Source organism: Typopeltis vanoorti, chromosome 18 (assembly GCF_054136105.1).
Source record: "Typopeltis vanoorti isolate ZY-2024b chromosome 18, IOZ_Tvanoo_1.0, whole genome shotgun sequence".
In the NCBI taxonomy this organism is placed as follows: Eukaryota; Metazoa; Arthropoda; class Arachnida; order Uropygi; family Thelyphonidae; genus Typopeltis; species Typopeltis vanoorti.
Genome location: NC_143566.1, coordinates 111,448,177 through 111,462,916, shown reverse-complemented (window position 1 = coordinate 111,462,916; position 14,740 = coordinate 111,448,177). Strand labels below are relative to the sequence as shown.

At 38.5% G+C, this 14,740-nt stretch overlaps 1 protein-coding gene across 1 annotated transcript in view; it reads left to right on the top strand.

The window, feature by feature from the left end:
* LOC150097074 (uncharacterized) overlaps nt 1-14,740 on the top strand; it is a 376,162-nt gene that overhangs the window by 304,994 nt on the left and 56,428 nt on the right. Inside the window, exon 14 of the mRNA XM_090408120.1 lies at nt 7,953-8,048. Coding sequence (XP_090264246.1) covers nt 7,953-8,048 — 96 coding nt within the window. The remainder of the gene's footprint in view (nt 1-7,952; nt 8,049-14,740) is intronic.

The following is a 14,740-nucleotide window of genomic DNA, read 5'->3' as shown; positions in this document are numbered from 1 at the left end:
TTACCTTCACCACCTTTGCAATATGTCCCCTAAACTTCAGGTTTCTATTAACCATCATCCCCAGATCCCTTGTTTCCTCTACTTCCTCCAGCATACCTCCTCCCATAGAGTATGCTGCATCCCATCGATGTTTCCCAAACCTCAAGACCTTACATTTTCCTGCATTAAACTGACACCCCCCCCATTCATTTGCCCATCTATCTAGCCTATTCAAATCCACTTGCAGTGCTACCACATCTGCACTATTACTAATAATCCTTCCTAGCTTTGCATCTTCTGCAAACAACTGAATATCCCCTTTCAATCCACTGGCAATGTCATTGATATAAAGGTTAAACAACATAGGTCCTAGTACTGAGCCTTGTGGGACCCCACTTGTAACCCTCTGCCTCCTTGAAACTGCTCCACCATACACAACTCTCTGATACCTATCAGAAGCCAATCCTGAATCCAGTTGACCAATCTGACATCCAAATCCACATGCTGCAACTTAAATATCATGTGGCACCTTGTCAAATGCCTTCGCTAAATCTAAGAAAATTGCAGAATATGCCTTTCTCTCATCTAATGTTCTTGTAACTTTATTATAAAAGGCTAGCATATTGCTAAAACAAGAACGCCCCTTCACAAATTCATGTCGACTCTCACAGATAACATTACACTCATCTGCCCAGTGCTGTATACGGTCCTTCACTACTTTCTCCAAGATCTTAACAACTACTGATGACACACAGACTGGCCTATAATTAGACACTTCCAGTCTGTTACCACCCTTATGCAATGACACTATCTTACCTTCCTTCCATTCCCTGGTCACCTTTGCCGAAGCCAGACTTTCATTGAAAAGCCAGGTTAAAGGCACTGTCAGTTCCCTGCCACATTCTCTCAAAACTCGTGGTGAGATACCATCCAATCCCAAAGCTTTACTGACATCCAGAGTACTCAGTATCTGAAACACACTCTCCTCCTGTACCTCTAAACCTCAAACCAACCCTATCCCTCTCGCATTAAAACTGACTCCTCTAGGATGAAATACTCCAATAAAGTGTTCATTGAACAATTCCACTATGTCCTCTGCATCAGTCACTCTATTCCCATTTTTATTCCCACAATATCATTCTTCCACTGTCATTTCTCCTCCTACTGGCCACATAGCTAAAAAATTCCCTAGGATTTTCTTTGGATCTTAGGGCCAACCTCCTCTCATATTCCAGTTTCGCTTTCCGTACCACACTAGTCACTCTTCTGGCCTGTGTCTTATATTCTTCATGCATCCTCTCTTCATCTGTCTCCTTATATCTCTTTCATAGCCTCTTTTTCGCATGCAATTCCTGTTTAATATTGTTTGTCATTCACTTTACTCCAAATTGTGTTCTCTTCTTCACTCGTGGTATACAACTTACCATTGCTGCTAACAAATATTCTTTCACAATTTCCCACGCACTAATGATATTCTGGCCTTCCAATTCCTCCCTCCATGAAACTTCCCGAAGTTGACGTCTAAGACTATTATAATCACCTGCTTTATAATTCCACATAAGTTCCCATCTCTTTGATACTCCTGCATGTCTATTCATTTTCCAAGTCAAAACCATATGGTCACTCTCTCCAACTGGTGGTTGAGATGTCATCTCAGTTATTATCAACTCTTCTGATACTATAACCAAATCCCAAACTCTTGAACCTCTTGTTCCCTCTGTTACATGTTGCCTAAGACATTTGTCCCACAAGAATTCTAGAAATTCTCTTCCCGTATTGCTACATGCATCTTCCTCTCTCCAATTTATACTACTATAGTTAAAATCTCCCATAACAATCATTCTTCTAGCACTTGCCAAACTTAACTGTCTAAACATCTCCTGGTCCCCATCCTCTGTGCTCCTGGGTCTGTAGCAACACCCCACTAAATATCCTGTCTTGCCTACCTCTACCTCACACCATACGCTCTCAAAATCATTTATCTCACTTCCTTCCAAAGCCTCCACTCTTAGAGGACATAGGTCATCACTTATCATAAGCAGTATCCCACCACCACGTTTTCCCCTCCTATCCTGACGAAAAATGCTATACCCAGCAACTTCTATTCCTGTTATTATATCCCTTTCTGTCAACCACGTCTCAGTGATCCCAATAATTTTTGACCAGGCTGATGCTATCTGCGCCACCAGAAAGGGAACAAGAACATGTGACATCGTCCAGTATTGTTCAACGTCAATATTGTTTTATATATGCATTCTGTTATTTGAGTTTATGAATAGCCAGACGGTTATGATTTGTATTTATTAATTCTCTTGTTTAAACTTTAAGTTATACTATTTATAAAGTATGAAGATGTAAATCCTACGATTTACGAAACTTGTCGGGAACTATTATTTCAGTATTTTGTATAACTGAATAATAAAAAATGTGGTGTAATCACCGAAATATATACATGAAGTATCAAATCACCCACCAATTAGTGAGAGTGACCATAAGGTGATTATCAGGGTGGTTGCCAGCAGTGTGAGGACCTCTGTAAGAAAAGTTATATGTAGAACTACAAGGGAGGGGGCGGGGTGATTATGAAGAGCTCAGGAGACAGCTTGCAGGTGTAGTATGGAATGAGGAGTTAGTTGGAAAAGAGATCAATGCTTGCGGGATTTTCAAAAATATCTAGTAGATGCAATGTCTAAATGTATTCCAAGGGTGAGAATATTAAATATGGTAGGTGTGAAATGGACGAATAAAGAGATTAAGCGTGTAATAAAGAGAAAAAGGGCATTATGGAGGCACACATAAGAGAAGTGGAAATAACCAATTCCATGAGGACTACAAAGATCAAGCAAGGCAGGTGACCTGGTTTGTGAGGGTAGTTAAAGAGAGGTATGAACAGCAGTTAGCTAATGAAGCTAAAAAGAATCCTTATTAGTTCTTTCGATATGTAGCCAGCAAAAGAAAGGATTATGGAAGGATGACATTGATTGGAGAAAATGGTATAAAGACAGCTGTTGCAGAAGGTGTGGTGTGGTGGAGATACTTAATGAGCAGATCATAAAGGTCTTTCAGTCTTGTGAATGTGACTTCAAGGAGAGATTGAGAGCAGTAGATGATAGGGAGGAGAGACTGACTGTAAGTGAGCAAGAGGTGTATGGGGAGTTGAGCAAACTACATGTTAATAAGTCTGTGGGACTTGATATATATCACCACACATTTGGAAGGAATGTTCCAGGGAGTTGACGCCGGCCTTGACATATTTTTTAATATGAGTTCTTGCACTGGGTCAAGTTCCTAAGGAGTGGAAGGAGGGCAAGATTGTGCCACTTCATAAAGGAGGTGATAGAACTCAAGCATCAAACTATAGGCCTATTTGTATGTCAGGTGTCAGGCATAGTTAAGTTGTTGGCGAAGCTTGTGAGAACTAGAATTCAGAATTGGGTTGACAACAATGGTATTATCTTTCATTGACAGCATGGATTTAATAAAGGGAGGTCATGTTTTAGTAATCTACTTACTTACTACAATAAGGTGCTTCTTCCATGGACAGAGGAGAAGGATACACAGTAATATACTTAGATTTTGCAAAGGCTTTTGATAGATTAACACGTGATAAGTTGATAGTCAAACTGGAGTGGATGGAGTTGGATATTAGATTGGTGCATTGTATTGGAGACTGGCTATCTGATAGGTATCAACAAGTTGTGTATGGGGGAGCAATATCTAGGAAAAAGAAAGTTACTAGTGGTGTGCCTCAGTTGTCTGTTTTAGGGCCATTGCTGTTTAACTTGTATATTAATGATATTGGTAAAGATTTGGATGGAGATATTTAGTTGTTTGCAGATGATGCAAATTTGGGACAAACCATGAGAGTAGAGAAGATGTTGTGGCCTTACAAGAAGACTTGAATAAATTGAGTAATTGGACACAGGAATGGGGATGTGAGTTCAATGTTGCAAAATGTAAGGTTTTAAAATTTGGGAAACAAAAATGGGATGCAGAATTTATGCTTGGTGAGGATATATTGTCGAAGGTGGAGGAAATAAGTCATCTTGGGGTGATATCAGATAAGGATCTGAAATTTAGGGGACACATTGCCAAAATTGTGAAGACAACACAACGGCTTCTCAGAATGATGTGGAGGACTGTGACTTGTAGAAGTAGGGAGATTCTTGTTCCGTTATAAAAGGCTTTGATTAGGCCACACATGGAATTATTGGGCCAAGATTTGGTCACCTGGTTTTCAGGATGAAGTGATGTATGAGAGGGTCCAGAGGTGACTGACTAAGGTAGTTTCTAACCTCAGTTAGTAAGGGGTTGTTATAGGATCAATGCTGGATAGGTTCTACAGAAAATAGTGAGAGATCAGGGGAAAACCAGAGGTCATCCCTGGAAACTGTATAAGGAGGGTGTGAGTAGGGGAGTGAGAAGCAGGCTTTTTTCATGCAGAGTTGTGAATGATTGGAATGCCTTGCCTGAGAGAGTGGTGTCTGCAAATAATTTGAGTGTGTTTAAAGCATGGTTTGATGAGCTGTGTGTATGATAAAAGGACCTCTTAGATGAGTCTTTGACTCCATGGGGTCTTGGCTAATAATAATAATAATAATTATCTCTAAATCTTGATTTTCTGTGAAAGTGATGTCATCTTTTTCAATGCCAAATAGCTTCTCTTCTGTATTTCTTCTCCCATTTGGGGAGTATCTTTGTGGTGAAGATCTCCCAGTTTTGGTACTGGCTTCTTAATTTTTGAACCATTTCTATTCTTATCTTCCTGTATTTTTGACTCTACTTTTCTCGCATTTTTTCTTTATATTATACTATCTTCCAAACAATCATCACTGCTGCCTTATTGGGCAACCCTAAAAATCCAGAAAGGGGTGGGGGATTCTAGTGGTGTGAATGCACTGCTTTGGTCTCTACTGTGGCAAGTTAGGCAGTGATTCCAGATTTTGGACAGGCAGCAAATAATTAATGGCTTGATCAGAATTGGTCAGTTAGTAGACTTGCTTGCCTGGAAGGATCAGTGATGTTGCAGCAACTCTCCATCCTATCTGGGAACAGGGTCTGAAGCTTGCTGTTGTGTGGCATGGCATCTATTGTTGTAGCTCTAGTGTTCCTCTTTTGAGCACAGTCTCACTAGATAGATGGTGGGCATCCATACATGGTATCATAGGTATTCTGTTCTGGCACTGAACCTTCTTGCTTTTGAATATGAATTTATGAAGTTTAACAGGGCTCTCAACAAGCCTTAGCACAGTATAGAAACAAACAAAAAAATATCTGAGACACCTAAATTTAAACATACCATCTTTTTAAATCGTACATGCAAACAGATGAATATTCAATTCACCTATTGTACAATTCACCTGTTGAACTTCCCACAGACAAAAAAAAAAAAATTGAAATCACAAAAAATGTGAAAAATACAACAAAAAAATTGCAAAAATATACTCAAAAAAATCCCAAATTCATTCAATAAAAAAAAACACTTATGCATCTATTTCATCAACATCTGTAGCATCAATGCAAACATAAGTGTTATGTACCACCACTTACAGGCATCCAGGCAATTCTCATAATTTCTTTAACACTGAAGTTTTTCTTCATTTCTCCCTCTGAATACTGTAGATGTCTGCTGCTCTCTTGGTAATTCTTACTATAATCTTATCCATGTCTCCATCAACCTCCTCCCAGCCAATTTCAATCTTATATCCTATAGTGCTACAATGACATCAAGTTGGATGACCTCCAGGATTCAAACTGGTCTGGTCACTGTTTCCACTCTTATGATATAAACACTTTACTCTAATCATATAATTGAAATGTTTCTGCTCTGTATCTCTTCTACAGATGCTTTCATGGTCATTGCTCCAGTGAACTGGCAGACATCATTCCTCTGCTTATTTTTGAGTTTGTTAAAACAAGAACAGCAGCTGCTCAATATTCCTTTTCAATACAATTGCAAATACATCAAACCTGCTTCTCTTATCTCCATTTGTTCTGTCCTCCGAACAGCCTTCCTCATAATGTGTTTCCCAACAACTTCAACCTCCAGCTGTTTAAAAAAAATGTTAATTTCTCAATCTTTCCTGCACCTCATTCTACACTGGTGTGATATAGGTTCTTGTACCTATTGTGTGTGTGTGTGTGTGTGTGTGTGTGTGTGTGTGTGTGTGTGGTGGGGGGGGGGACTTCCTTTTACTTGATACATAACATTAAAATTCTTTCAAATAGCTTTTGGCCCATTCACATAGCCCCTTTCCATAAACTAAGTTTCTTAACAATGTCCATCACTCTTGGCCAGTTTTTTTTATATTGCAGTTACACTTCATCATCATTCTTTTCATCATATTGGATCCACAACATTCTCTTTTAGCAGCCCCTTCAGGAAAGTGTTATTAATTTGTTTAACTGCTATACAATTTGTTTTCTTAACTGTGGGGATGTACTCACAGTTTCTTTCCCACACATACTTTTACCTCTCATTCTCATTCATTACTGATTTGATTCTTCTAAAGTGCAGATTTTCATGCCCAAGTTTCTTCAAGCTCCCATATTATAATCAGCTACCTTATAGCCACCTATGTCTCTTCTTAGTTAATGCTCTTACATGTATTGCCAATTTCCAAATCAAAACTGCATAATTGCTCTTACCAATTGGTCTGACATAAGTCATCTCACTTAGAATCAGATTCTCAGATGAAAGCCAATGTACTGCAAGTGCATTCTCTCACATGCTGCACTTCACAATCCACTTCAGATAATCTTAGTCTATAGCAGCACCAAACTGTTTTTCTCTCATCTTTGAATATACAGAATCCATTACATTCTAACACTCCTGTAACAATCCTTGTCTGTTAATAAGCAATTATTTTTGTTCCCATTACATCTACTAATGTTAAGAACTCTTTGCTTTTATTAATACTTTTGGCCTCGATGCATATGAATGACTGCTGACCACAGACTATGCTGTTAAGTATTTCTGAAACTCTTAAAACTTGACCAGATCAATTAAAATGCTGGAGTTGATTTCCCCCCCCATACAAATTCCATATATTTACCATTTTCACTTTTCTTTCCTTCTTGATAAAACAATGGTCCCAGGAAGGACAGGAGTAATTACTGACATATTATCTCTCTTTCTCTCTCTCTGTCATTATACTTAGTTTTGATCATTTTAATTTAATTCATGCTTTCATGAAATTGCTCTACCACATCTAACTTTCCTGATTATTCACATTTACTCTTTCACTAAACAACAGTTTATCCAAGAACTTTATGTTATCTTGTAATTACCTAATTTTGCCACTGATGATGGCCTATAATATTCAGGATGAAATATTAAATAAAATTATTTAATTATTTCCCTGTGTCATTTCATGCAATGTGAGACCACCACCTTGCTTACTGAAGGTATGAAATGGGTTGATCCTTGTTTACTCTGCAGCCCACCTATGGTATTGCAGGTGTGCAACTACTAAACAAGGATCAACCCATTTCATACCTTCAGTAAGCAAGGTGGTGGTCTCACACCATACAATGAAATACATCTACAACCTAAAGACATCTACAAATTACCCATGCTCATGATGGGATTGAATCTACTAATGCCTGTTGGGTGGAAATAAGGAGTGAGTACACTATTTACTCAGCCAATCAATTTTGGTTGAGTGAATAGTATGTGCAACATTACGTTACATCATACTGTTGGTTGGTTGTGAACAACTATAATACTGCTTATTATTATATGCCCAATTTTACTGAGGTCATGCTTTTAGTCGTTAATGCTTTTCATTGTTGTACATGTGTGCATGCACATGCATACACGTTTGAACAGTGTCACTGTATTCAATAAAATTTTGGATTCCATGAATGTTAAAGGTGTGCCTAATAAAAAGATATTTCTTAAAAACCCAATTTTTTTTTGTAATAATATTCTGTGTTAGATATATTACACTGATTTTTGTTATTCCCATTAGAATGTAGGCAAGTGGCTCTTTTATCCAGAAAAATATCCTACATACAGACAAACACTAGCCCTCTGTGGATATGAACATATACTTAACATCTTTCAAGTAAGTAAAAATATTTTCTCTCTGAATACATATGTTATGCATGCTTATATGCTCTGCAAGTTATGCATCTTAGTCTAATATTTAATAATTTAGCTTTTTCTATGAGGAATATTTTATTATTTTTTGTTGACTTTATGGTTTTATATTCATAATAAATGTGATATGAATATAATTTCTACTTTTAAGTTTCCACTATAGAAATATTAAAAAAATGTATGATCCTGAATTGATGATAGTAATATCATCCTTTTCATTGTTGTACATGTGTGTGTATACACATGCATATACATGTGAAGAGTGGCTCCATTTCTTATAAATGGAGCCACTATATCTTATAAATGGATTCCATGAATGTTAAAGGTGTGCCTAATAAACTAGCCACTAAATTTTGGGAGAGACAAAGGCCTTTCCAAAATTTCTCCACTCTACTCTTTCTCATGGATCATCCTCATCCATTTGTTTCTTGCTCTTCCTGTAATCTCATCTCACCACCTTATCCTCTGTTTTTCTCTAAATCTCTTGCTGTCTTTGGGAATCCAAACTGTACTAAGGTTTATCTGTAATCTTTCATCCTGGCTACATGGTTAGCCCAGTTCCACTTTAATTGTTTGGCATTCAGAATAACTTTTTGACTCATCTAATGTCTGAATTTTTTTACCTTCTGTGGTTTCTAATTTTCCAAATCAAATTTTTTCATGCAGGTTTTTTGCATGCAAAGTTGTGAATGATTGGAATGCCTTGCCTGAGAGTGTTGGTGTCTGCAGAGAATTTGAGTGTGTTTAAGGCATGGTATAATGAGCTGTGTGTGTGTGACAAAAGGACCTCCTAGATGAGTGTCTTTGACTCCATGGGGTCTTGGGATAAATTGAGATAATAATATAATAATAATCTTTACACATGCTTGAGAAGTCCAAAGTGAATGAACACAGAATCGTTCTCTCTTCATATTCATTTTCATAATAATAATCATTCTCATCATTAACACAGTTACCTAACATTATTGTTCTTACACACAGATTTTCATGATTCCTCCCATCAGAATTCATTTCCCATGATTTCCTATGTTAGGTCTGTTATCAATTAATAATTTTTCAAGATTCCTGATGCCAAACACATTCAAGTGTAGGCCGTCTCTCTTATACAAATCCAATCTTTCCTCAAACTTACTCCACACATCCAAAAACTCGTATCCATTCCTCCTATACAGTCTATGCATTGAATTGTTTACCATTATAGTCCTTCTTTGTAATTCATTTTCATGATATCTAGGTAATATACTAACAATTTTTACTTTCTCACTCTCACTTCTTCCAACAATCATTTCATATCCTCTCTTAATACTGAGTTATATTTTTAATTTATTTTTGCTCTGGGAAAACTTGACATTATAACCCGCTCATCAATGAAATGTTTTATAATAAATTTAGTTTAATCCTTTATCCAAGTGTGAGCAAACAAAGTTTGCACCTGAAAATATCTTCAGGACTGTAGCAAGGTGGTGCAACTGCTGGCAACTCGAAGCAAAGGTGGACCAAGCTCTTATCACTCTTTGTCTCAGTATCTCCCACCATGGAAAGCACATGTCCTTGCAGACATGTATAATGCTATGCATTGAGGGAAGGGCCACTACCCAGACCAGTTTTGACCTTTATTGATGTCTCATCAGTGGGAGGCAGACCCAGAGGTGGTGACACTAAGGCAGAAGCAATAGAGAGGTCATATTTACCTATATGAGTTGCCAACCGGCGTACCACCTTATGTTTTATGTTTCACCTTATGAAATGTTTTATGATGGAGTCACCATACCAAATAACATCCGTCTTTTTACAATCAACTTTACCATTATTGCACACTTACTTACCTGATTCCGTGCTTTGCTGTTTTCCATTTTGATGCTAAACTTTTTTATTCTTCCTGTGATTCTCCAAATGGCACTTGATTTTCTGTAATTCCATCATCATCTGTCTGATAATCTCTTTAAACTATTGATTTCAGAGATTAATGTATTTTCAAAATCCTCTTCGATATCATCCTTAGTAAGAAAACCTTCTTGTTCACTACTTTGCTGTCCTTCTTAACATTCCATTTTCTCTGCATTTTTGGCACCATTTTACAGCTGTATTTACTATTAAAATATCACAAAGAAATATATTATAAAGACACTAAATAATCTAAAAACATGAAAATCTATTCTAATATACTATAAAACACTAGTTTTCTAAGGAAAAAAAAACAATGAACCTGATAAAAATCACCAATTTTACATGAGCGCTAAATTACACAAACAATTCGCAATACAACCTCAAACCCCAGTACACCAGTTGATCAGAAAGCTTCAAAAAAAAAAAAAAAAAAATGCATTATCATATAGTTTGGTCCTGTGCACTAACTGGCAGCCAGCCTGTGGAACTGTTTTACTGTTGTTCCCTTGAAGATGGTGGAGGTATTTGAATTTGATCCCTGTATGTTTGGCATGCCTTCAATAGATATCACTCATACTGCATATCGAAAATTTTTTTTTGGGGGGGGGGGACAGAAACTGGAACCTTTGCTATAAGAACCAAATATGTCAGTAGCCACTTCAGGTCCCCAATAATCAAGGTAATGGTATTTCACTGAACAATGAAAGTTATCTACCACTCGAGTCTATTTGGCATTTATTCCAATTTATTCACTGTCAAGAGCCCTTTAGTAGAAACAGGTCACACCATGAGAAGATGGGATTGACTTGACTGGGAAGGGCTGTTTGTTCTACCAACATATGGTAGATGAGCGTCATGAGCGTCGCTGTAGCACGTGGCGGTGAATTTGAGCTGTGCAGAAGAAAGTGATTTTTAATCGGTGAATAGTCCGCTTTTTTCCCCTTTTTCTACGTTTTTGAGTGCTAAATTGTTTCTCTGAATACAAGTGTACTTCAGTGGTTGTTTTTTGGAAGTTAGTTGCTGTCGCGATATAATATATTTTGGTACCGTCGGAATCGAACGCGTAACGGTGGAAGACAAAACGAAGCTAAGTTACTGTATTTAGTTATATTTCATTTTATTTAATTATATTTAGTACTTAAATGTTCTGATGTTTGTACTTTTTTTTCCTCTTATTTATTAATTGAATAATTATTAAAGATTACGCTACTCGGCAGTAAGGAATGATGGTAGATTCAGCAGTAGTCGCAAGTGGCGTAATGCCAAGTCCTCCGCCATTTAAGAACCCAATTATTAGCAATATCATAAGGGACTTTGTGGCATGCAGTACTTGCGGCATGTATGCGTCTCGGGAATTACATATGTGGCTTGTTAAAGAGAGTGGAGAGCGTATGTGCGCAAAATGCAGGCAGTTGGAGGAAATAAGTACATTAGATATATCGATATCCGACTGATGCTCCAGGAACGGGGAATGAATGTAGGAAGACAAGTAGTGTGATAGGAGAGAATGAGAAAATAATAGTTGATAGTGTGGAAGGTGTGAGTGACTGTGAAAGTTTAGGAGATGGTTTTGTTTGGGAGAGTGAATTTAGATTAAGAGTGACTGACCTGCAGAGGGAGATAGATGAGTTGAAAGAGGAGGTGGAATGTCTTGTGAATGAGAGCAGAAGTATGAAAGATAAGATTAGGAGAATGGAAGAGATAAATGCAAGGCGAATCAGAGTAGGAGAGAGAGAGAATTTAGGGAGTATGAGTGAGAGGTATGGGGGTGCTAGAAGAGGAGAGAATGGAAACAGTAGAAGAGAGAGGTATGGGAATGAAAGAAGAGGAGAGAATGGAAACAATAGGAGCGAGGGAATGGAAAGAGGTATAATGTATGGCGACTCAATGATCCATGGTGTTCAAGATAGGATGCGTGAGGAGTGTTTGCCAGGAGGAACAATAGAAAGGGTGGCTATGGCAATTAAGAGAGGTGAAATGGTGGATGAGATGATTGCGATGGTAGGAACGAATGACTTGAGTGGTAATGTAAGTCGGGCAGCGAGACATATGAGATTTTTGCTTGAGACTGTACGGAAGAAGACAGAGAGAGGAAAAATAGTGTCCGTGTTGCCTAGGTATGATAATGATGAGCTGAGCAGAAGAGCAGTGATATTGAATGGCATAATAGTGAGAATGTGTGACAAGAGAGGACTGGTATATGTGGATGCTTGGAGTGCATTTGAGAAAAGAGAGGAATTGTATGCGAGAGACCGTTTACATTTGAATGAGGAAGGACGTAGGCATCTGGAGAGATTGCTGTTCTGAACGAGTCAGTGTGTCCCAGGGAGGATGATAGCAGGGGTGGCCTCTTGTGGGAATGGATACTTGGGAGAAGGGAGACAATGACAGGTAACACTGAGCCCAGTGGAGTCTAGAAGGGATAATGCTGGGTATAGAAACAATGGCATTTATATGCTTTATACTAATGCCAGGAGTATCCGGAATAAGGGAGAGGAATTGGTGGCGCAGATAGCATCAGCCTGGCCAAAAATTATTGCGATCACTGAGACGTGGTTGACAAAAGGGGATATAACAACAGGAATAGAAGTCGCTGGGTATAGCATTTTTCGTCAGGATAGGAGGGGAAAGCGTGGTGGTGGGGTACTGCTTATGATAAGTGATGACCTATGTCCTCTAAGAGTGGAGAATTTGGAAGGAAGTGAGACAAATGATTTTGAGAGAGTATGGTGTGAGGTAGAGGTAGGCAAGACAGGATATTTAGTGGGGTGTTGCTACAGACCCAGGAGCACAGAGGATGGGGACCAGGAGATGTTTAGACAGCTAAGTTTGGCAAGTGCAAGAAGAATGATTGTTATGGGAGATTTTAACTTCAGTAGTATAAATTGGAGAGAGGAAGATGCATGTAGAAATAGGGGAATGGAATTTCTAGAATTCTTGAGGGACAAATGTCTTAGGCAACATGTAACAGAGGAAACAATAGGTTCAAAAGTTTTGGATTTGGTTATAGCATCAGAAGAGTTGATAATAACTGAGTTGACGTCTCTCCCACCAAGTTGGAGAGAGTGACCGTATGGTGTTGATTTGGAAAATGAATAGACATGCATTAGTATCAAAGAGACGGGAACTTATGTGGAATTATAAGGCAGGTGATTATAATAGTCTTAGACGTCAACTTCGGGAAGTTTCATGGAGGGAGGAATTGGAAGGCCGCGATATCACTAGTGCATGGGAAATTGTGAAAGAATATTTGTTATCAGCAATGGTAAGTTGTATACCACAAGTGAAGAAGAGGATGTAATTTGGAGTAAAGTGGATGACAAACAATATTAAACAGGAATTGCATGCGAAAAAGAAGCTATGGAAGAGATATAAGGAGACAGGTGAAGAGATGCATGAGGAATATAAGACACAGGCCAGAAGAGTGACTAGTGTGGTAAGGAAAGCGAAACTGGAATATGAGAGGATATTGGCCCTAAGATCCAAAGAAAATCCTAGGGAATTTTTTAGCTATGTGGCCAGTAGGAGGAGGAAAAATGACTGTGGAAGAGTGATATTGTGGGATAAAAATGGGAATAGAGTGACTGATGCAGAGGACATAGTGGAATTGTTCAATGAACACTTTATTGGAGTATTTCATCCTAGAGGAGTCAGTTTTAATGCTAGAGGGATAGGACTGGTTCGAGGTCTGGAGGTACAGGAGGAGAGTGTGTTTCAGATACTGAGTACTCTGGATGTCAGTAAAGCTGTGGGACTGGATGGTATTTCACCACGAGTTTTGAGAGAATGTGCTAGGGAATTGACAGTGCCTTTAACGTGGCTTTTCAATGAAAGTCTGGCTTTGGCAAAGGTGACCAGGGAATGGAAGGAAGGTAAGATAGTGCCATTGCATAAGGGTGGTAACAGACTGGAAGTGTCTAATTATAGGCCAGTCTGTGTGTCATCAGTAGTTGTTAAGATCTTGGAGAAAGTAGTGAGGGACCGTATACAGCATTGGGCAGATGAGGGTAATGTTATCTGTGAGAATCAGCATGGATTTGTGAAAGGATGCTCTTGTTTTAGCAATATGCTAACCTTTTATAATAAAGTTACAAGAACATTAGATGAGGGAAAGGCATGTACTGCAATTTTCTTAGACTTAGCAAAGGCATTTGACTGGGTGCCACATGATAAGCTGATATTTAAGTTGCAGCACATGGGTCTGGATGTCAGATTGGTCAACTGGATTCAGGATTGGCTGTCTGATAGGTATCAGAGAGTTGTGTATGGTGGAGCAGTTTCCAGGAGGCAGAGGGTTACAAGTGGGGTCTCACAGGGCTCAGTACTAGGACCTATATTGTTTAACCTTTATATCAATGACATAGCCAGTGGATTGCAGGGGGATATTCAGTTGTTTGCGGATGATGCGAAGTTGGGAAGGATTATTAGTAATAGTGCAGATGTGGTAGCCCTGCAAGAGGATTTAAATAAGCTAGATTGATGGGCAAATGAATGGGGGATGTCAGTTTAATGCAGGAAAATGTAAGGTCTTGAGGTTTGGGAAACATCGATGGGATGCTGCATACTCTATGGGAGGAGTTATACTGGAGGAAGTAGGGGAGACAAGAGATCTGGGGTTGATGATTGATAGAAAAACCTGAAGTTTAGAGGTGGTGAAGGTAACACAGAGGATTGCTGCTATTATGAGAATGACACTGACCTGCAGAGATAAGTGGGTTATCATTCCGTTATATAAGTCTCTGATCAGACCACAATTGGACTGTTGTTCTC